The sequence below is a fragment of the Mesoplodon densirostris genome, chromosome 7 (assembly GCF_025265405.1).
Source record: "Mesoplodon densirostris isolate mMesDen1 chromosome 7, mMesDen1 primary haplotype, whole genome shotgun sequence".
Taxonomy (NCBI): domain Eukaryota; kingdom Metazoa; phylum Chordata; class Mammalia; order Artiodactyla; family Ziphiidae; genus Mesoplodon; species Mesoplodon densirostris.
The window spans coordinates 38,895,921-38,920,893 of record NC_082667.1 but is presented as its reverse complement, the minus strand read 5'-3'; the positions used below and the strand labels follow the sequence as shown (position 1 = coordinate 38,920,893).

At 36.1% G+C, this 24,973-nt stretch overlaps 1 protein-coding gene and 1 non-coding gene across 2 annotated transcripts in view; both read left to right on the top strand.

Moving 5' to 3' along the window:
* Positions 1-24,973, top strand: part of CEP57 (centrosomal protein 57) — a 47,961-nt gene that overhangs the window by 1,944 nt on the left and 21,044 nt on the right. Inside the window, exon 2 of the mRNA XM_060104806.1 lies at positions 13,105-13,261. Coding sequence (XP_059960789.1) covers positions 13,105-13,261 — 157 coding nt within the window. The remainder of the gene's footprint in view (positions 1-13,104; positions 13,262-24,973) is intronic.
* On the top strand, positions 24,786-24,858 carry TRNAE-CUC (transfer RNA glutamic acid (anticodon CUC)). The gene has a single exon. It is a non-coding gene; the product is annotated as a tRNA-Glu (tRNA).

Genomic DNA, 24,973 nt, shown 5'->3' with positions numbered 1-24,973 from the left:
TGGTCAACCCTTAGTCTTTAAGATACCCTGGACAGAAATCCTATAGAGTGTTTAATAGGAAAGCATATATATATATTTATATGCTAAGCTCAGCTTTAAGTGGATTCGAAATACTCAGAGCACACTAAGAATACCTAGGACCCTTTACAAATCAAAATATAACTTTCTTAACTTTATCTGCTAAATCAAAATGTCTAATTTGGAAGTCACTATGTCTCAAAACAAAAATGACTAAATTTAACTTATCAGTGTATGAGAAATGGCCCTGCTTAGATACTTTAACTGTCCTGTCAGAAATAAGGCTGGCATTTCCAACAGAATTTAAAAAGCACTCCAGCTTAACAGATAGCTGATCATAAAATAAGGCAACGAAAGAAGACCTTTTAAAACTACAACATGAACTCAGAAGGATACTCATAATGAGATTTCAGGGTTGTGAACATTAACTATTTCTATTGTATTTAACATTGATAAACCCAGCATAGGTATAGTAAATGGAAATGCTTTTAGGAGGCAGGGATTTTTATCAGGTAGATTCACAAATAACAGTCTTTGGGAAGCAGGTGCAATGTAAATCTCAAATGTGAACAACATGGAAGTAGGTGATACTTTTGAATTGTTCTTGTAAGCATTCTTTCTCTGCAACAACAGCAAGAAGAGTAACAACTAGCAGCTAACATTTATTGAAAGATTGCTGTGTATTAACCCACTAGTGGAGAGCCTCAGGAAAATAAGTATGATCAGGCATAATGATAATGAAAGTACAGGCAGCCTAGTGTTGAAACAGAATATCTTTCCTCTTTTTGTTTTAAATTTTCCCCCGGTAACCATGATCAACACTCTTAGGTCACTTTGGACTTAATTAATAAGCTAATCTCCTAATTGGTCTCCCTGGCTTTTTTGCCAGGCCCATTGACAAACCTGCTCTGTATTTCTCTTAAAAGTGATTTATGAGTGTATCTTAGGTTTCATAACATTAAATATATAAAGGATTTATTTTTGAGAATAATAAAATGAATACCTTCATGCCCCTTAGTGCATCTTTCTGCTTCTCTTTTACTCTCTTACACACACACACACACACACACACACACACACACACACACACACATTTTGAGATTATAATAATATGTATTAATAGTACAGTACTATCCGGCAGGCATTTTAAATACTTTTTATATATTAACTCATTTAATCCTCATAATAATCTTATGAGGTTGGCATTGGTATTTCCATTTTTGAATTAGCAAAATGAGGGACAAAGAGGTTAAGTCAAGGTTACACAACTAGTAAATAGCAGAGCCTCTTTTATATTTCTGTATAGTATAGTATCTTGATGGGCTTTGGGGTTTTTAGGGTTTGTTCATTTGTTTGCCAGCTATTGTAAACAGTCCTGTTGTGATCATCTCTATATGTTTCACATGTGCAAATTTTTCTCTAGCGTGGCAGTTCTCAGAGAGTGGTCTGAAGACCTTTGGGGGTCTACAGTGTCCTTCCTTATCCAGCCACTTTGTGGGAGACCAGATTCTTCATGTACATCAACCAAAACAGAGAGAATGCAGAAGCAAATAAAATCCAGCAGGCTTCTTTAAGCCAAGAGTTAAAGAGATTTTCAAAAAATGTAAAACAGTGCCGCTCTTTTCACTAAATTTTTTGGATGATATAGTTATTTTTCATTCAAAAATTATATTTATGATAACATCATGGGTTTAATATTTTTAAATTAGTAAATATCTTTAAATTTTCTCTGTTTTAATTTTTCATGTGATAAATATCAATTGCTATAACCCACATAAGCAGAAGCTTTTTGGGGCCTTCAGTAATTTTTAAGAGTGTAAGGGCGTCCTGAGACCAAAAAGTTTGAGGAGCAGCGATTTTTGAAACGCAGCTTTGGGCTGTGGGTTACAACTCAGTAATGGGTTGTAGTGTATGTTTAGAAACTTAGGACTGACTTTTTTTTTTTTTTTTTTTTTTTTGAGGAAAGAGAGGAAATAGTTCAGTGAAATGCTGGGTCATAGAGTGTGTGCATCTTTGGCTTTATTTGGTAATGCTGAATTGTTTCCCAAAGTGATTGTACCAGTTTACATTCCCATCAACAGTCCCCTTTAATCTATATCCTCTTTAACCGGTGGTGCTGTGTCAATTTTTTTTTTTTTTTTTTTGCTGAGAGATGAGTGTGAAGTGGTGTCCTGTTCTTATTCTTATTTGTGTTCTCTGATCACTGATGAAGATACACTTTTTTTTTCATAATTTTACTAGTCTTTTGTGGGTTTTGTTCTGGTTCTGTGAAATGCCTCTTAGTACCTTTTGCCTGTTTTCAATTGTTTTTTTTTTTTTTTTTTTTTTTTTTTTACTGATTTATAGTCATTCTTTATGTATTCTGGATGTTAATCAACTATTAGGAGTCTTCTAATGCTCTTTGGCTTGTCTTTTTATGATATGTTTTGATTAGCAAGAGTTCTTTATTTTAATGTAAAATTTATTCTTTCTTTAATGATTATTGCTTTTTGTCTAAATTCTTCATTATAGCCAAGGCCTTAATGATATTCTTCTATATTTTTCTCTACAGATTTTAAAGTTGGGGCCTATTGTCTTTTATTTGCTTGAAATTAATTTGTGTGCTTATGAGGTAGGGATGTTTTATTTATGATACGCATTTCATCATTACTTGTTTAAACTCATCCTTTCCCCAGTGGTTTACAATTCCAGCTGTCAGTATATTAATTTCCATATGTGTATGGACGTGTTACTGGGCTCTTTGTTCCACTGTTGTATTTTTCTATACTCATTGTCTTAATGATGTCCTTTTTTTTTTTTTTTTTTTTTTGTCTGAGAGGCCAACTATCTTCCTTGTTCCTCAGAAGAAATGGTAGCTATTCTTGGTCCTCTGCTGTTCTTCAGTAGAAATTCTAGAGTCTGGTATTGGAATTTTGATTGAAATTGAATTGACTTTCTAGTTCATTTTGGGAATAACTGATGTCTTTAAGGTATTGAGCTGTCTATCTGAACATGTTATTCCAGTTTTTTTTTTTTTTTTTTTTTTTTTTTTTTTTTTGCGGTATGCGGGCCTCTCACTGTTGTGGCCTCCCCCGTTGCGGAGCACAGGCTCCGGACGCGCAGGCTCCGGACGCGCAGGCTCAGCGGCCATGGCTCACGGGCCCAGCCGCTCCGCGGCATATGGGATCCTCCCAGACCGGGGCACGAACCCGTATCCCCTGCATCGGCAGGCGGACTCTCAACCACTTGCGCCACCAGGGAGGCCCTCCAGTTTTTTTGAGTAACATTTATTTGAACATTTTTTCAGTAAAGTTTTATAGTTTCAGGTCTTGTATATTTATTAAATTTATTTCTAGTTACTTTATTTTTTATATGGTTTCATAAGTTGCATTTTCTAACTAGTATATAGAACTATTACTGATTATTGCATATTAATTTTACTCAGCAACTTTCCTAAACTCCAGTTCTAATAATTGAGGGTTCTTGGTATTTTCTGTTGAGACAGTCATAATCAGTGAAGTTTGGACTCTTCCTTTACAGTTTTAACATCTGTTATTTCTTTTCATTATCTTAATATGCAGGCTAGGAAATAACAGCACAACATTGACTAGAAGTTGTCTTGTAGATAATCTTTGCCTTGTTCCTGAATTTAAAAGGGATGTTTTGAATTTTGCACCATTAAATATGTTGCCATTTTTTTTGGTAAATTCTCTCATTACCATAAGAAAAAAGTTATTTAATAATGGCTAGATATTAAATTTTATTGACTACTCTTGCATTTGTTGCTCATATGGATTTTCACTTTAATGGGATGGATTGCATCAAAAGATGTTCTATCAACACCCATTTATGATAAAAACCCTGCAGAAAGTAGGCATAGAGGGAACTTTCCTCAACATAATATAGGCCATATATGACAAACCCACAGCCAACATTGTCCTCAATGGTGAAAAACTGAAACCATTTCCACTAAGATCAGGAACAAGACAAGGCTGCCCACTCTCACCACTCTTATTCAACTTAGTTTTGGAAGTTTTAGCCACAGCAATCAGAGAAGAAAAGGAAATAAAAGAAATCCAAATTGGAAAAGAAGAAGTAAAGCTGTCACTGTTTACAGATGACATGATACTATACATAGAGAATCCTAAAGATGCTACCGAAAAACTACTAGAGCTAATCAATGAATTTGGTAAAGTAGCAGGATACAAAATTAATGTACAGAAATCTCTGGCATTCCTGTACACTAATGATGAAATATCTGAAAATGAAATCAAGAAAACACTCCCATTTACCATTGCAACAAAAAGAATAAAATATCTAGGAATAAACCTACCTAAGGAGACAAAAGACCTGTATGCAGAAAATTATAAGACACTGATGAAAGAAATAAAAGATGATACAAATAGATGGAGAGATATACCATGCTCCTGGATTGGAAGAATCAATATTGTGAAAATGACTCTACTACCCAAAGCAATCTACAGATTCAATGCAATCCCTATCAAACTACCGCTGGCATTTTTCACAGAACTAGAACAAAAAATTTCAAAATTTGTTTGGAAAAACAAAAGACCCCGAATCGCCAAAGCAATCTTGAGAACGAAAAACGGAGCTGGAGGAATCAGGCTCCCTGACTTCAGACTATACTACAAAGCTACAGTAATCAAGACAGTATGGTACTGGCACAAAAACAGAAATATAGATCAATGGAACAGGATAGAAAGCCCAGAGATAAACCCACGCACATATGGCCAACTTGTCTTTGATAAAGGAGGCAGGAATGTACAGTGGAGAAAGGACAGCCTCTTCAATAAGTGGTGCTGGGAAAACTGGACAGGGACATGTAAAAGTTTGAGATTAGATCATTCCCTAACACCATACACAAAAATAAGCTCAAAATGGATTAAAAACTTAAATGTAAGGCCAGAAACTATCAAACTCTTAGAGGAAAACATAGGCAAAACACTATGACATAAATCACAGCAAGATCCTTTTGGACCCACCTCCTAGAGAAATGGAAATAAAAACAAAGATAAACAAATGGGACCTAATGAAACTTCAAAGCTTTTGCACAGCAAAGGAAACCATAAACAAGACCAAAAGACAACCCTCAGAATGGGAGAAAATATTTGCAAATGAAGCAACTGACAGAGGATTAATCTCCAAAATTTATAAACAGCTCATGCAGCTCAATAGCAAAAAAACAAACAACCCAATCCAAAAATGGGCAGAAGACTTAAATAGGCATTTCTCCAAAGAAGATATACAGACTGCCAACAAACACATGAAAGAATGCTCAATATCATTAATCATTAGAGAAATGCAAATCAAAACTACAGTGAGATATCATCTCACACCAGTCAGAATGGCCATCATCAAAAAATCTAGAAACAATAAATGCTGGAGAGGGTGTGGAGAAAAGGGAATACTCTTGCACTGCTGGTGGGAATGTGAATTGGTACAGCCACTATGGAGAACAGTATGGAGGTTCCTTAAAAAACTACAAATAGAACTACCATATGACCCAGCCATCCCACTACTAGGCATATACCCTGAGAAAACCATAATTCAGAAAGAGACATGTACCAAAATGTTCATTGCAGCTCTATTCACAATAGCCCGGAGCTGGAAACAGCCTAAGTGTCCATCATCGGATGAATGGATAAAGAAGATGTGGCACATATATACAATGGAATATTACTCAGCCATAAAAAGAAACAAAACTGAGCTATTTGTAATGAGGTGGATAGACCTAGAGTCTGTCATACAGAGTGAAGTAAGTCAGAAAGAGAAAGACAAATACCGTATGCTAACACATATATACGGAATTAAAAAAAAAATGTCATGAAGAACCTAGGGGTAAAACGGGAATAAAGACACAGACCTACTTGAGAATGGACTTGAGGATATGGGGAGGGGGAAGGGTAAGCTGTGACAAAGCGAAAGAGAGGCATGGACAGATATACACGACCAAACGTAAGGTAGATAGATAGTGGGAAGCAGCCGCAGAGCACAGGGAGATCAGCTCCGTGCTTTGTGACCGCCTGGAGGGGTGGGATGGGGAGGGTGGGAGGGAGGGAGATGCATGAGGGAAGGGATGTGGGAACAGATGTATATGTATGACTGATTCACTTTGTTATAAAGCAGAAACTAATAAAAAAAAAAAAGATGTTCTAATGTTCACACAGTTTTAGATTCCTGGAATAACCCCGCCTTGGTCATACTGCTTTATCTTTTCTATGTATTTGTATATGGTCTGCTAAATGGTATTTAAATTTTTATGTACCTGATTTTTATTTCTTCCAGCTGTGTTGCACATTACATTTGAAAAGAAGGCAAGTAATAGAACATTTTTTATCATCCTTCACACTTAACACAGTGTCATACACAGAGATGTTAAATAAATATTTGAGGGGACTTCCCTGGTAGTCCAGTGGTAAAGAATCTGCCTTCCAATGCAGGGGACACAGGTTTGATCCCTGGTCAGGGAACTAAGATCCCACATGCTGTGGGGCAGCTGAAGCCACGTGCCACAACTACTGAGCTCACGTGCCTCAAGGAGAGAGCCTGCGTGCCGCAAACTGCGGAGTCCACACACCCTGGAGCCCGTGCGCCAAACTAGAAAGAGAAAAAGAGAAAACCCGCATGCCACAGGTAGAGAGAAGCCCAGGCACCACAACAAAGAGCTAGCATGTCTCAATCAATCAGTCGTCTTTTTAAAATATAAATAAATAAATAAATAATGAATATTTGAGTTATAAGTGTTCCTAAGTAGGATGTTTGACCTAACAGCTAAAGCTACCAGGAAAGAAAGTGGTCAGGTTAAACATTTTGCCTTTAATCCTGAAAGTTTTTCCTAGAATCATCATTTTAGTCAGAAAAATATTTGGAAAGAGGACTGGATTAGGAGCTGGAGTTGGGCTCCTTAGTAGCTGTGAAACCTGAAGCAAATGGTTTATGTTTTCTTAGCCTCTTTTTTCACCTACAAAATGGGGACAGTAATATTGGCTGTGCTTGCTTCATAGGGTTCTTGTGATAATTAAAGGAGAATATGAGTGTGCTTAGAGAAAACAGTGTGTTAACAAATCTAAGATACCATGTTCATTGTTCTGAAAATAAATCCAAGTATATTTTCCTGAACTGTAAAGTGGAGATATTTTCTTACTTGCTTACTTGTCAGGAATGTTGTGAAGATCAACCCAGATAATGAAAATGTAGGTTGTAAAGTGCAAGGTGAGTTTGAGGTTTATGGGTTGTTTTTAGTATTAATATGAGAGAAGATAGCATAAACAGTATGCTTAAAGGATCCTTTGCCCTTCCATAGTTCTCAGGTACCATGATTGGATGCATATGACGTTGAAGACAAAATAATTCTCTTGAAATCTTCCATAATTCCAGATGACTTGTTATTTTTAGAAAGGGCTGTTTGCAAGGTTAGCTCTTCGTTGGCATCTGTGAACTTGAGTGATAAACAGTTTCCTACACAGATCTAGAACTTTAACCTAAATCAGGAAAGAGTGGCTTATTGTGCTTAAACTGTTTATGCACACAATGTTGAACACCTGTTTTCCTTCTGGGAGTCAGGAATATAACCAGCCTCAAATAAAAACCTTGGCCACTGAGTCTAAAGAGCTTCCTTAGTAGGCGCCACTTGACACAGCTGTCTCTATTAGTTGCTCAAGGAATTAAGCACATCCTGTATGACTCTACCTGGAGAGGAATTTTCAAAGCTTGTGCCTGATCTCTTGTAGCTTCTCCCTTTTCTGATTTTGCTTTTGTATCCTTTTGTTGTAAGAAATCATAGCTGTAAGTATAACTCTGTATTGAGTTTTGTCAGTTCTTCAAGCAAATCATTGAACCCAGGGCTGGTCTTGGGGACCCCTGACTCTAATAGTGACAATATTTGGAACCTTCCCAAAATTCAAGTTCCGAAATACCAGCCAAGAACTAACCTTGCAGGCAGACCTTGAGTCTGCTATGTTAACTCTTTCTACACAGCCTCCCTATGACATTTGTGCTATTATTTGGTACAAAAGAAACCAAAAGCTTTTGTCTTCTAAGAGATTATAGTAACTTAGAAGACAAAAGCTTTTCAGTTTTATAAGCATTATGCAGTTTTCCTGTTTTGTAAAATATTTATATAATTAATTCGTTCAACAGGTTTATTAAACATATTTATTGAGTGTCTTATTGGAACTTAAACCCTTAATGGGGTGACTGTATTTTTCCAACATGCAATTTTTCTATCCCAACTGGGTCTCCTACAATTCAGTTCTGACACTGCCTGGAGATAGTGCAAACACCACAGGTTAAGACACTAGGTCCCACAAGACTGCCCCCATTTCAGTTGCCACCTGCAAGTCCCAGATGTCCCCAAGGAACCTGTACTTCTGCACAGCCAACTGTAGATTAAGGAGTTCTGACTCTTCCCCCTGTCACGTTCAGTACTTTGCTACAGTGACTCACAGAACTCAGGAAAACACTACACTTACAATTAAAACTTTTTTAAAACTTTTTCTTATAAAGAATACAACTCCAGAACCACCAAATGGAGGAAACACACAGGGTAAGATGTAAAGGGACTTCCATGACCAATCTGGACACTCCTGGGACCTCATTGAACAAAGAGTTTTTTAGGGAGGTTTCATTATGTGGGTAGGATTGACTAAATCATTAGCCATTGGTGAGTGAACTCAATCTCTAGCCCCTCTTCCTTCTCTTGAGGGCAGGGGGTGGGACTGAAATTTCTAACCCTCTAATCGCCTGGTAGGTTTTTCTGGCTATCTGCCCTCATCCTAAAGCTATCCAGGGCCCCCACTATTACCATAACAAAGACATTCCTATCACTTAAAAATTTTGAGAGTTTTTAAATCTCTTTCAGGGACAAAAACTAAATGTAGTTTTGATTTTTCCACAGGGCATAGAGATGATAAATATATCAGGTAGAAATAGTGTTTCTTAAAAGGGTAAGGAGATAGAGTGACAAAAGGTGCTACTTTAGATAGCTTAGTCAGGGAAAACCTCACTGACAAACTTTTGAGTAGATAACTGAGTAGTGGGAGGAAGGGAGCTTTCCAGGCAGAGTAAATGTAGCAGATGAAAACAGTGTACTGTGCATTTTAGAAATCCAAAAGTTGGTCAGTATGGCTGGAAAATATGGGGGTGGGGTGGGATGGGATAGGTGGTGTGGAGAGAGAGTGGTAAGGGATGAGGTCAGGGTTAGCCTGGGGTCAGTTAATGTGGGGTCTTGGTAAGAATTTTGGATTTTATTCTGGGATGGAAAGCCATTGGAAGGTTCTGATTAGGGGCATTACTTGAATTATTTTCTTAAAGAATCATAATGCCTACTATTTGGAGAACAGACTAGGGGGACCTCGACAAAAGTGGTTAGGAGGCTATTATGGTAGTCCAGACAAAAAGATCACAGTGGTGTCAAGCAGGGAATTAGTAGTGGAATTGATGAGAAGTTGAAGACTTTCTGTATATATGGTAAAGACAGAGAGACCCAGCCAGATATACTGAAAGATTGGATGTGCGATGTGTATGAGAAATGACTCGTGCAAGGGTTTCGGCCTGAGCAGCTGGGTAGGTGGTGGTGCCAATTATTGTGGTATGCTTTGAGGAGTTGGTTTGGGAAATAGACTCAAGAATTTGGTTATAGACATGTTAAGTTTGGGGTCCTCATATTGACATCCAAGTGGAGACAGCGAGTAAGAAGGTTGATTTGAATATAGAGTTTCAAGAGGGAGAGCTATATATAACATATTTAAACTTGAAAGTTATCAGCAGATAGAGGCTTTTTGAAAGCCCTGAGAGATGATGAGATCGTCAAAGGTATCCATGTAGATGAAGACAAGAGGAGGAAGGACTAAGCTTTAGGGAACCTCCAGCATTTAGAAAGAGGAAGGAGAGAGAGCCCAGGAGATTCTGAGGGAGACGCCTGGGTGTTAGAAGGAAAATCCGATTGTGGTGTTCCATCCACTGAAGGAAGTATTGGGATGAAGTGATCTGCTGTATCACATGCTTCTGGGAGGTCACTGAGTTCAGCACTGTAAAAAGTCACTGGTGAACTTAAAGAGCTGTTTCTCTGAATTGGTGAGGATTGAAGTCTGGAGGGGATTAAAAGGGAAGGTGATTAAGAAGTAGCAGCAGTTTCAAACAAGTATTTTGAGGGACTTTGTTATAAAAGCTGAGAAATGAGACAGGAGCTGGAGAGGAGTCCTAAAGTTCAGAAGTCTGTCTTTCCTTCCTTCCTCCCCTCCCTCCGCTTTCTCTGTTCCCTGCTGTCTCTTCCTTCCCTTCCTTTCCTCCTTCCTTTCTCTCCTTTCTCCCTTCCTCCCTCCCTCTTTCTCTCCCTTTCTTTCCTTCCCTCCCTTCCTTTCCTTCCAAATGGCAGTGTGCAAGGTCTAGTAGGGAGGGAGAAATAGATGGCATCTGGAGGGATACCATGTCCTTTAGAAAGGACAACCAAGACTTTGAGCAGGTAAGGGGTTATACAAAGCTCATTCCCTGTGTTATGTGTGTGAGAACAGATGCAAGTAGGTTTGTGGGTTCTCTTTTGAAAGCTAGTTAATTTTTCAGTTAATCACATAGAATGTGATTGCCCTGATTCTACTGGAGGTCAGGTTGGTGTGACAACTCACTATTTTCTTATTATCTTTAGTTGTTTACCTAGTACTTTATCATCTTAACCATTTTTAAATGTACAGTTCAGTAGTATTAAACATATTCACATTGCTGTGAAACAGATCTCCAGAACTTTTTTATCTTGCAAAACAGAAACTGTATCTATTAAACAACTCCCCTTTGCATCCTCTCCCCAGCCCCTGGTAACCACCATATTTCTACTTCGTTTCTATGAATTTAACTACTTTACCTCATGTAAGTGGAATCATAAAATATTTGTCTTTTTGTGGCAGGCTTATTTCACTAAGCATAATATCCTCAAAGTTCATCCATTATGTAGCACGTGATGGGATTTCCCTCCTTTTTAAGGCTGAATAATATTGTATGTAGTTACCACATTTTATCTTCTACAATTTTTAATAGACACTATGTGTACGTAATTGAGTTATCAGTTTCTTATTTCTTGGTTTAATTTTATTTCAAAATAGTTCTTGTAAATAATTTTTATAAAGCCATTTTTTTTCCTTCCTTTTGCTTTGGGTTGATTTATGTATTCTTCCTATTCTTTGCTTCAGACTTCTGGCAGCAAATGAGGACATTGATCCAAAACATTCATAGTTAACAGTGACTTTCATTGCTTAAACCCTGACATTCAAAATGAGGTGACTGACTTAGAAAATGGAATATATTTAGAATTACTATTCAAAAAAAAAGTCTCATTATAACTTGCATTTTTATATTAAGACTTTTCTTAATTTGTCAACTGACCCAAGCAGTACTTTGATGATGTATATGTAACAAATTTTGTTGAAAGACAAATATTGAACTGTTCATTTTACAAGAGCTAGCAGGCAATGAATTTAGCAAAGATGGTTTGTTCTTATTTCTTGATTGGGTGTTTTGTTTTTGTTTTCTTTTGGGTTTTGGTAAATTATGCATAATCCTTCTGTTAATATCTGTGCAATGTTTAGTAATACTAATACAATTCATTTCGAAAATCATAGGTGAATTTGCTCATGGCTTATGTTCATAGATATGTTAAATGCTCCCTAACCATTGTTCTTTGAATGGTAGTTGTTAAATGATAGGATTCTAGTAGGTTGTATGGAGACATGAGGTACTCTGTGAAGAACAGTATTTAAAGTTAAGCTATGTGATTGATTATGCATGGTGTTTTGCAAGAGCTTTGGCAGTATTATATATTTTAAGAATTGAAAAACACCCTATTTTCTAGCCACCTCCAAAACTTGATGTCATTTTGCCCAAAAGTTGAAAAAATGCCAACTATTAGTCCTTGTTGCATGTGAACACACGTTTCACAGTAGAGTAGCATGGATTTAAGTACTGCTTTTGAGACTTACCGCCTACCATTTCCAAGCTCTTTGCCCTCTCTTTTAGTTTTCACAGCCATAGTGTATGTTTTGTATTTGCTTTCTTAAATCAACTGGAAAATTGCATGGTTTTTAACATGGAAATATGGCCTTCAATTTTTGATAAGATTTAGATACAATATGGTTTTTGATGGCCTTTTATTCCAGGAGGCGGTTTACTGTATTGTAAATATTCATTGTTCCTTTTTACTTTTCTGGACACAGGTTATTCTGGTACTTTATAGTTATAGTTCCCCAAAGGTAAGAGTTGAGAACCTAGTTTACTGTGGCTATTTGAATAAGAAAAATGGATGTCTGAGAGTTTTGAGCAGCTAGCAGTCATATCTTCCACCTGACCTTTTCCCACTCTAGGTCTTTCTACCAAAAGGAAGTCACCTACAAAAAGCAAAACAGTTAGCATCCCCTGCACTGAAAATTATCATGTGGAATGTAATTCCAAGTTGAACAGTATGACAAATGCAGAATGGTGTATGTGTGGAAATAAAGTTTTATATTTATGTGTTTGATAAGCTTTAATGTTTTCTAATGGCTTCTCCCTTTTTTCCCCCTAACTAAATGTAAAATTTTTGAGACAAGGAGTATGCCTTATTTTCTTTCTATATACCCCAGAGTTTTGGACATTTGATAGATACTCAGGAATTGTGTAGTTGATTGGGGAAAGATTAATTTAGTCATTTTCTAGCGGTTTCTGATACTGTAAAAAGATAATATTTACTTTTCTGAATATATCTTACAGTACATATTTTTAAAATAAACTATATTAATAAATTAAACTAATTATTTTATAATAAACTAATTAATTAAACTATACTCACAACATTCATTGTGAGTACCATATTTAAGTATCTCTGCAGCATTTGTATTCAAGTTGTGTGAACATTATTTCCTTTTTATAGTATTTGGCATATGGCTACATTTAGACATATGAAATGCTTTAAAAGTTTTATTATTTTCAAGTAATGATTGAATTCTGTTGTGTTTGGTCAATGGGCTTTAGTTTTTGCCTCCATCAGTGGAACATATGTATATATACACATACTATTTGTGGTTTAAAATTTTGAAAGGTAATTTCTGTATTTTTATTTTTCAGAACATCTTAGCAGAACCATCAAAGTCTAATGGAAGTATGGTTCATGATTCCTCATCTCCATATGTAATATATCCACCTGATAAGCCTTTCCTTAATTGTGATCTGCGACATTCCCCAAACAAGCCTACATTTGCCTATCCAGAAAGCAACAGCAGAGGTAATAGAGCCTAACAAAATGGAGGTTTCTTTTGTGTGTTTAATCACTGCTTAAAAACTCTTAATTGTGTCTTCCATTTATTGTAAAATTAGAGGAGGAGAGTATACTTCCCCCTTCCTGTTTTTAACCTCCTCAAAATATAATGCCTTTCTTTTGTTCCTTGATTATTAGACATCATCATCCACCTGATCATCAAGACTATGTTACTTTGAGTCATCTAGGACTGCTCTGTCATTTCCAGCATCACTCAGGAACCAAGACTTGTGTTTTGCTTCTGAAATATCCCCAAAACTTACAGGTTTTCTCAGTCTCTTCATTCTCATTGGTTTGGTTCAGGCTCTCATCATCTATTGCATAGATAATTGTAATACACTTTTAACCAATTTCCCTGCCCTTGGTCTCCCTCTCATCCCCAGTTAACAACATTGCTGCCATTTGCTGTTACTCATCATCTCTCCTACTGTAAAGAAAAGTTTCAGCACCTCTCCATGGCTTAAATAATGAAGTCTTAGATTTTTTATAACTTAGACTCTACCTGCTTTACCAGCTTCATCCCTAGCCACTCTTCCATTCTTCCTTACCCACACATCCTTTGCTTTGGCTGCTTTGAAATATAGTTGTTCCTGAAACTTGCCATCTGTATTAGTTTTCTTGCTGCCTTAACAAATTACTACAAACTTAGTCTTAAATAACCAAAATGTATTATCTGAGAGTTTCTGTAGGACGAGCAGGGTACTCTATTTAGGCTCCTGAAATCACAGTGTTGACTGGATTGTGTTCCTTACTGGAGAGTCTAGGGAAGAACCTGTTGCTAGCTCATTCAGATTCTTGGCCAAATTCAGTTCCTTGTGGTTGTAGAACTGAGGTTCCATTGTCCTGCCGACCTTCAGTCAGCACCAGTCTTTGCTCCTAGAATCTGTCTGCATTCTCGTGCTTTTCTTATGGTCCCCTACAGAAATGGTGGGTCATGAACAAAAAAGGAAGTCAAGTTTCTCTGACTTCTCCCACTCCTTCTTTCTAATTACAGCCAGAGAAAATTGTTAGCTTGTAAGGGTTCATGTATTTTAGTTAGATTGAGCCCAGTCGAATAATCAGATATAATTTCCCTATCTGTAAGGTCCATAGTTTTAATTACATCTTCCAAAATGCTTTTTACCGTATAACTGGTATTCAGGGATTCTAGGATTAGGACATAGGCATCTTTGAGTGTCCGTTTTGCCTACCACACCAGCCATGGTGAAAATTATACTCTTTTCTCTAAAGCCTGGATTGTATATTATTTCTTCATAGAAGTCTTCTTCTCTACCAGCTTCCTCAACACATACCTCTCTCTGCTGTCTTCAGATGTCTCTCCTGAACTCTCTTGGTCCTTTGGTCATACCTCATAGCCTTTACTTTTTTGTCTGGGACGAGGGGCGGTAGTTTCTGTGTCTATCCATCCTATACTGAAAGTAGGTATCATTGGATTGATACCAGAAACGCTGTAAAAGTATAATGGATCAAAATGATGGGACATTGCTACGCAGTTCATAACACCGTGTTCTGAAGGAATAAAAGAAGCTTATTTACTGTCTTCCACATTATTTTTTCTCATTTACTTTTTTCTTCCTCGCCTTTCTTCTGCCCTTTCTCTCTTTTTCCTGAAAGCCACTAATTACTCACAGGCAGAATTTAGCTTTATCGCTAACACACTAGGTTAAACACTTGCTAACCTTTGCTCTGTGAATAAGTCTGCCCCATTTAATTTTTCTTATTCATGGATTCTTTAGTAATTTGCTTTTCTCTGAACTTTAAAAAAAAAGTTTCTTTAGATCGACGTAAAGATCAACGTAAAGATCAAAACTAGATGAAATATCGTGATAAGATTAGTATCTAATTCTTAGACCTTATGTTCCTGCTAGAACTCTTGCATGTTTTTGTGTGTGCTTATTTTTTAAAAGAAATTATTACTAAAATTTAACTGATTTTTGCTCCACTGTGGGCTTCAGTTATTTGCGTTTTGCTTTTTTAACCTGTGTTGTTTGAAAGTTACACAACTTTTGTTATTTTTCTAAATTGCCAGTCTTTAGCTGCTGTATTCTGATGAGTAGCACTTTATCAATTGTTTTAACTGTTAAACTAATTAGTATTTTCTTTATCATCATCTTTGAGATACAGTATCTTATGAATAAGATGTTTCTAGTTAGTAAATTGAGTATTATACTTAGATATTGTTACCTACCTAGTATTTTATTATACAACCAGTACACAGTTTACAAACCAGTGTTATTCTGAGATTGATTTTTAAGTTGTTTGCAGTGCATTTCCCAATTGAAACAAAAGGGTTCCTAAACTAATTTACAAACAGCTGTTTAACCCATATGTGGCTAAAATATAACACTTCTTTTATCTAGAAAATCATTAGTAAATATAATTGCCACACTACTGATTAAACACAACTTTAAAAAAAATGAAAGGAATGAAATGCAGTAACGTTTCAGACATAGCAAATATATTTCATTTCATCCTCTCAGGAAAACTGTATAAGATAGGTATATTCAAAATTAACTGATGAAGAAACATCTCAAAGATGATTACTTTAATATATGCAGTATCAAAACCATTTGCTCTTCCCACTTTTTCCCTGATTTGTTCAGTGAACCCTCAAATATTTACTGAATGAATGAAGGCTTATTTTGAATAGATACTTGCTATGATAAACTTTTTCTTTTATACTTAGTAAATGTTTCTTTCTCACTAATACTTTAGGGGGAAAAACTTGTTATTTCTTAGTTTAGTTATGGTTTAACATTTTCATTGATAAATTACCATTTCACTTCACTATCTGAAAATCACTTTGAAAATATAATTTGACTAATGCCATGGAAAGAGATAAACTGTGCTTCTTGTAATTCTCATATTAATTTTGAACTTTAATTAGAAAAGAAATGAACAAGAAATTCAAAATTATTACATCAAAAAATGTACTAATGTTTTTAGAGGGTCCTTTAAAAAAATGGTAACATCATTCCAAAGATTTTCAGTATAACCCATAGCTCATGTCACTTGTTCAGTACATTTCAAATGATAGTAACGTGAAGAATGGCTTGGATGTTTGAAGCAAGGTAAGTAGCTACAAGATTGTTCTACTAGGCCAGTGCTGTACAACCTTTCACATACCATAGTACATATGGACAATAAAATGGTAATGTATATACAGCACATTGAGATAAACTGGTGGGGTTGGTGGCAGCTAATCTGAGGTCTTTTACTGTCCCAAGCTACTCTTGATCCCCCTAAGAGCTGAGAGAAAAAACATCTTGGCGTATCTATTACAAATTTGTGTTGGAACACTCAGTGTTATTGGGACCAGTGTTATAGTCAAGTTATAGCTATTGTGTTAGGTATTGATAACAATTTACTGCCCGTCTGTTCTTCTAGAGCATTGGTTCTCAATTTTTTTTGGTCCAGGAAACCCATTACATTTGTACATAAGTATTTCAATGAAGAATATTTTTCCAAATTTAAAAAACATACTATAAAGAGTGGCATTGTTTTATTTTACACTGTGTAAATCTCTTATTTCTGGCTTAATAGAAGACAGCTTAACTCTCATATCTACTTTTGCATTTCACTTGTGTTGATAAATTGTTCTGATTGAAGTATGTGGGAAAGAAAATCTGGCCTTACACAGATATGCAGTTGGAAAACGAGTAAATTTTAATAGCCTTTCCAACAATTTGTGGCTATTCTTCTTTGACACTACATCACAACTTGGCAAATACAGTTTCTTAAAATGTAGCTGCAGTGTGGATTATGGAAACATTACTGAGTTTTTCATACTTTGGGACCTCAGGACCACCTACATGGTTGCATATTAACTAGAAGGATTTAAGATTCAGAAGCAGTGGTAATTACACCTGTGGTTTATTACAGTGGAATCTGGAGAAATCCAGATTCAGGCTTCCAAAGTTTTTTCTTGTGATCACATAACTTCTTCCTCCAGCAATAAACTGCATAAGTAGGCTCAGAGACAAGGGCTTTTATTTGGAATTGGTCACACAGACACTTTGTGCCAGCTCAGCCAGTCAAGATATTCACCATAAAACATATTGTTTACACAATCTAGGCAGACTTCTGTAGCAGGATTCAGTGCCCTAGTCATACAAAACAGCCTTATCGGTTAGTAACATAGAGAACATTCCCAAAGCCAATTCCCAGAAGTTAGTCAAGGTTCAAGCCTGTAAACCTTTTTTTTTTTTTTTTTTTTTGAGTGCTATTCCACTGAAATTCATTGGTTTGTTTTGAACTTTGAATGGCTCTTTTACCCATGCATGACTTGTTAATTGTATTGACTTATACACACTTGTAAAATTTGGCATTTCTTTATACAATATCAAAAAGATTACATTTGTTAATATCACTTGATCTTAATAGAAGAAAATCTTTATATTGGGAAACTATAAAGCTCACAGAACAGATAACTTTTTTTTTTTAGAATTTTAACTTTCACTTGAATTGGCAGCAATTACTGTCAGCTCTTTGAAGGCCCATGTCATTTGAGAAATTCAGAACAAGCTCATTAGGAAAATGACTAAATACCTTAAGTCTGAATAGTCGTAGTCTAACAAAAGTTCTTTCAAATAAAAAGGGTGTTCCTTTGAAGGAAATGGTTTTTGTTCAGTTCACAAGTCAAACATTTGTGCATCAAGACCATTGTCCTTTGTTACGTACTTTACAGATGTGTCCTTCCCATTTTGTCACACAGTATTAAGTAGATGTGTACTCAAGGCTTGAGATTTAATGATTTTTACTGCTTCATCGAGGACAACAAACAAGTGGCTTTGTTTTTTCTTACTGGGAGTGTGTGGCTGTGACGAGTACAATGCCAAAATTTATTGTTTAGTGCCAGTGCTTTGATTTGTGCTAAAATTAGTAGTTCTACCCAACACTGCTCTTGCATCATCTTTACAAATGTCAACACAGTGAAAAGAGTAAATAAAATCTTAGTAGTGTAATAAAAATAGTGTTGATCTCACAGACCCTGGTGATGAGCCCCACCTCCCCATGGGGCCATGCCCCATGCTTTGAGAACCAACATAGTAAAGACTCTGAGTACATACAGAGTCATGTTTTGTTTATGTAAATATTTTTTACCAGGTGTGGGAAGAATAGATAGTAGCTTCTCTTTCCAGAAACTAGACAATAGCTCCTTGAAAGCAAGGACTGTCTTAATTATTTTTATGTTCTCTTCTTCATCTTGCAGAGTGCCTTACACATCATATATGCTCTATAAATGTTGAACTGAAATTTAGGTCAGAAATTAGTCTAAACTGAAGCAATGCCAGTTGGGATAGAGAACAGGAGACAGATTACGGAGAGATTTATGCATATTTTGGTGGGCAGTGAAGAAGTCCAAGATTTCTATTGTGGAGAATGGTAGTGTGATTAGGACAAATTACAGGAAAGCTAGAACATTTCAAGGAAAGATAATGAATATAATTTTGGCTATATCAAATTTGAGATGCCTATGAGTTAGGTAGGTGGAGATGAAATAGTAAGCAAGTGAAAATAAAAGTGAAGTGTAAAAGAGAACTCTGCACTAATGAACTCAGGCATGAACAGGGATACGGTAGTAAATGAAGCTATATGTGTGTGGAGGGGTTTCTCTGGAAAGAAAGTAGAGGGGGAAAGGGTTTTGGAAAATAGCACCGTTTAGATAGTAAGCTAAAATTAGTGGGAATAGTCAGAAGGGTAGAGAACTAGGAAGACAGAAAAATACTAGGGAAATTGAAGATGTGTACTAGTGATTTGGGTCCCCCCGTGTCCCCCCCCTTAATCTGCAGCAAATTTGTGCTGATAAATTAGTGATAGTAATATTCCAGATAACAGATAGACCCCACTTTGTTGTTAATGAGATGATACTGAGGTCTGCTAGGCTTAATGTACCCCAAATTCTGAATGAATGACAAGCTGGATTGAGAAGAGAAGAGGAGAAAGTCTTTCATTCTTTTCGTGCTCTAGATGTTACTAGAAAGTTTCCACACTTTGCACATTAAAATCACCTGAGGATCTTCTTGGACTCCTGCCTTTCATTCCAGATATTCTGTGGTGGTTTTTGCTTGTTTGTTTGGGGGTTTTTGTTTTTTTTGTTTTTGTATGGGGTATGTCCTGGGCATTAGGATTTTTTAAAGCTCACCAAGTAGTACAGAAAACGCAGTGAAGGTGGGGAATCACTGATTGTCTTAGGGAAAGAATGAATTATAAATTACTAAGATGAGGTTTAATTTTATTAGGTAAAGAGTTAGAGATTGCTGCCATGTCTTCTAATTGATACTTTAAATTAATCATCATGGAGACTTTCCTAGATATGTTTATTGAAACATCTACATACCAACTATGTGCCACACATAGTATTTAGCATTGGCATTTGAGTTATGAATAATAGGTTGTCTCTTCCCTCTACGTAGTTCACATTTCAGAGATGATTAAAGTTTAAGGAAAACTCGGTATCTATCTTTGTCGCTAAGTTTTCCAGAGGCAATTTGCACTCTCCTACTCAACTATAACCAAAATGTATTTAATTTTGAAATGTATGTTCAGGGATACTGTGGGTAAGGAGGATAAAAATTTTTAATCTAGTGTTTTCTGTGGAAGGTCTGTTTGTGAAAATAAAACATATGTACAGTATTATTTTAGTATGTCACTTTTTTTCCCATCGTTCAGTGTTTAAATTTGCTTCTTGTTTAAAAATATATTTCCCACTGTATACCTTCCCAATATATGAAGTTAAAAATCTCTCATTGTTGGGGCTTCCCTGGTGGCGCAGTGGTTGAGGGTCCGCCTGCCAATGCGGGGGACGCGGGTTCGTGCCCCGGTTCGGGAGGATCCCACGTGCCGCGGAGCGGCTGGGCCCGTGACCGCTGGGCCTGCGCGTCCGGAGCCTGTGCTCCACAACGGGAGAGACCACAACAGTGAGAGGCCCGCGTACCGCAAAAAAAAAAAACTCTCATTGTTCATTTCTACATAGAATATTTTTCACTCAAGGGAATTTCTAGGTAATGTGGTTATTTGAACATAAATGCAGTGGTGCATGACCTCATAGATGTGAGGGCAGTAGAAGGGAGAAAAAAGCAAGAGCTCACTCACTTTTCTAAGGAAAAACAAAAATCTTAAGATCCATCATTTCATCACCTAGAATGTTTTTTAACTCAATAAAGCAGGCATGTTTGTATGAAAGCTAAATATAAAGCTGAAAAACTATGCCAAATGTAACTCTTAAAGTGAAGATAGAATGTACATGAACTTCCTTTCATACAAAATCTCATTTTTGACATAAAAAATGTATTCAGGGATGTGTGTGCATATGTACTTACGTGTTTATATATTTTTCAATATATATTAGCCATTTGGTAGAATAAAGTCATTTTGTATCTTTACGGTACTGGATTTATTTAATAAAAACTTAGAAAACAAAGAGCAGTTAATAAAAACTTGGCTATAAGTGATAGACATTCCCAGTCTGAACTAGCTTTGGCAAAGAATCTTTTTGGTTTACAAACATGCAAGGGAGGATTGAACAACCAAGAACATAAAGGCAGATATACGGGTGGACTTCAAGACCATTAGAGGGGCTTTCCTGGTGGCGCAGTGGTTGAGAGTCCGCCTGCCGATGCAGGACACACGGGTTTGTGCCCCGGTCCGGGAAGATCCCACATGCTGCGGAGCGGCTGGGCCCGTGAGCCATGGCCGCTGAGTCTGCGCGTCCGGAGCCTGTGCTCCGCAACGGGAGAGGCCACAACAGTGAGAGGCCCGCGTACCGCAAAAAAAAAAAAAAAACATGAGAAACCAGGGACTCAAACATGACCAACACTTTCTCCCCATCTATTTTTTAAATTATTCTAGCTAGCTTCATTCTCTCTAGCCACAGAACAGCTTTTCCACATATCAGGAAACATGGCTACTAAAAGCTTGAGTTTTAAGTTGAACTAATTCTGGCTTCAGCTTTTGGGGCCAGAGTCCAAAAATCCCAAGAAGAAAGCCATTGTCTGGGCTTCAGTTGGGTATCCCTGTGAGTCAGTCAGTCAGCTGTGGCCATATTTGTGAGAGGGTACTAAAGGAACACATCAGTTGTATTTATAGCCATGTTGAGGTAAGAGGAAATTACCAGGAAAAGACATGTATAAGCCAGACAAACAGTTCCCGAGATGTATGCTATACTTCATACAGTAAAATATAATAATAAAGAAAAATCAAGGAAACAAAATTAGAAATCATACAGTGAAAAAAAAGAGTGACATTTATCAGATGTGATGACATTGATTATGTTAAAAAGAAAAAAAGAAAAACTCAAGAGTCAGTATATGCTTTTTAAGCCAAACAAAATGACACAGATTAAAAGTAAAAAGCTGGCAAAGACATGTTAGGAACATAACAAATAAAAAGGATGTTGGCAATATTACTGTCAGAATAATTGTCATAGACAAATAGCAGTTTCATATGATAATAAATTACAAATAAAACCCAGCTTTAAATTAAGAAAGGGAAATACCTAGGTGCCAGAAATAAAATGAATTTAAGGCCAAAAGCCTCAGGGACACAATGAGGAGTCTTGGTATTAGATATAGGCCTTAGGTATTGGGGTACAGTAGGGGAGAAGTTGGGATTTTAAATCTAGGTAGCACCTGGAGACAGAAGCTTTAGGCCCAGGTGAAGTGGCTTCTGGAATAATGCTTCCTTTGCAAATCTAATTGGAGAAAAGGAACTGGAATCGCTCAGCCCCCTGGCTTGGGAAAGAGGCCATGGTAGAAAAGTCACCTGAGGTAAATCAGCCTAGGCCTGTTCTGTGTGCCCTGTGAGGAGAATACTTGAAGACTTGAATAAATGGAGCTATGCAATGTTCCTCAGTGGAAACTCTTAATATTGTGAATAGCACTTAAAGAATGATGTGTGAGAGCTGCATTTTTTCTTTTAATAGAAGGCTTCACTCATATAAAGAATGGCCTCACCATGTCAACTAATAACAGATTATAGAGCTATAAATATAGGAAGTGTGGTTTGAGCCGGTTCAGAACTAGACGTTAGTGGAACGGAAAGTTCCTGGACAGGTATGTATAAGGATGGAATTCTAGAAAGGTATCTATAGATTGACATGGAGAAATACTCATATTTGAATAATGTGATATCAACTAGCAAAGGGATAATTTCACTAACTTATAAAAGCATAGAAAAATCCAAAAGGATTTCAACAAAATGTTTATAATTATACTGAGATGATAGGATTGTGGGTATCTTGGTTTTCCTTTTCATTTCTGTTTTTTTCCCCTAAATCCTGCTTAATGTGCATTTATTCAGATTTTTTGCAAAAGAAAACGGTTAAACATTACATACTTAAACTTACGGATTGTAGTACTTGGAAAGAAATTTATATAATCTTAAATACTTTCATTATCGAGCAAGAAAAGAATGAAAATAATTGTAGTTAACACTGCTGTATGATATATAGGAAAGTTGTCAAGACAGTAGATCCTAAGAGTTCTCATCACAAGGAGAAATTTTTTTCTTTTTATTGTATGAATATGAGATATAGAAGTTAACTAAACCTACTGTTTTAATTTCACAATACATATAAATCAACCCATCATGCTGGACACCTTAAACTTATACATTGATGTATGTCAAGTATTTGTCAGTGAAACTGGAAAAAAAAACCTAAGCATTAATTCAAGTTTGTTAAAGAACCAGTAGAGCTAAGAAAAGTGGGAGAAAGAAGTAATGTTTGGCTTTTGTTTTGTTTTGTTTTGAAATAAAAATGCTGAAGATTCCAAGGAACTTCTGAGAAAGATTCTAAAGAAATGCTAAGATTTTAAGGAAAGAACATAAATCAATTATTCACAAAGTTAGAAATAAGGAGAATATGATAGATGACTATAGGACTATTAAGTTCAGTTCTCTATTAATAAATTTGGGTGTCTTAATAAAATATTTTTAAACATAGATATGAGGGGGGGCGGGTGACTAGAAAAAAATGTTTAAAACTGTCAAAGTCTCGGTAAGGTTCTAGCCCCGAGTAGTTTTAGGGAATAAGTATTGAGAAATGTTTAAGTAATCTCCATGATATATTAGCCATTTCAGAAAGCAGTGAAGGAAAGCATATACTTTTTGGGTCTTTTTGTTAATCCAGCATATCCCTGCAATATCATAGTGGCTGATGTATCAAACTACAATAGAGTGTTCCAGCCAATTACAGTAATAACTGTAAATGCAAAGATAAAATACTAGCAAAATCATTTACTGTTAGGTACAGTTTAATGAAGGAATGCAAGAAATGTTTGCTATTACAAAGTTCAGTAAATACTCAGTGGTTCAAAACAGGCAAAAAACTCAAATGGCATGTATTTTCTCTTTTTCTATTACATTTTTTATCTGATTATTCCAGGTATATCAAAGAATTATTGTTCCTTTAAATACTAGTCTTATGTCTGGGCTCTTTTCCTATTCTCATAGTCTTCTCAGTTGATTTTTCAGGTTTCTGAGTGTGTGTAATCGTGTTTCATATCTGTGTTCTTTCTAATTAGATTGTAGTCTCATTGCATACCAGCAAGAATAAGCTGGCTATATTATAAAATGTATCATTCTCCTATTTGGGGCCTGTCACATCCTAGGCACTGAAAAACTAGGTGAATTAATGAATTGTGTTAATACATGGGAATGCGTGCCTTGTTTTGAGTGAGAAAGCTCGATTTTTAAAAGATGGTAGTTCTTCCTACTTTACATATAGTTTACATGAAATTTTATTTAAATCATTGTTTAGGCGAAATGATTCTGAATATTTAATTGGTAAGAATAATTTTGAAATGTTTTAAAGATTTATATACTGTGGGAGACTGGCAGAATTGAAGTTTATATTATAAAGTTTTAGTAATGAAAATACTGGCATAATATTAATGAAACCAGAATAAAAGAAAGTCCTGAAACTGTGTTGGGTATGTGTAAGTAATAATTATATCTGTATGTATAGATATATGTGTGAACTTGGTATATGATAAAGTTGCCATTTAAAGTTCTTTCTTCAATACAAAAATGTTTGTATTGACTTTTATTTGACTTAAAGAATTAAATGTAAAAGTGTATGAAACTAATAAAGGAAAATACAAAGTTTATCTAATCTTGAGGTTACAGAAGAACCTCTTAACAAAGAACTTGATGGGAAAGATTGTTAGATATAGCTATGAAAAATCAAAACATCTTTATCAAAACTAGAATTAAAGACAATAAAATGGAACGGGGAGACTAATGAAAAATGGGCATAGAAATTCATAAAAGATGGCCAACAATATATAACAAAATACTTAAACTTTTAATAGAAATGCAAAATAAACTACCCAGAGTAGCATGGGTTTCTTAATCAGAATGGTAGAGATATTGTAATTAGCGATGGTCTGTATTGGCAAAGACATGTACTTCTGATGAAAGTATAAATTGATAAAACCCTTTTTGAAGGTACTTTGCTCAAGTCTCTTTAAAATATGAATATTCTGGGACTTCCCTGGTGGTCCAGTGGTTAAGACTCTGCTCTCTCAATGCAGGGGGCCCAGGTTCAATCCCTGGTCAGGGATCCCGCATGCCGCAACTAAGAGCCCACATGCCACAAGTAAAGATCCTGCATGCCGCAACGAAGATCCCGTGTGCCACAGCTAAGACCGGCTATGGCCAAATAAATAAATATGTTTA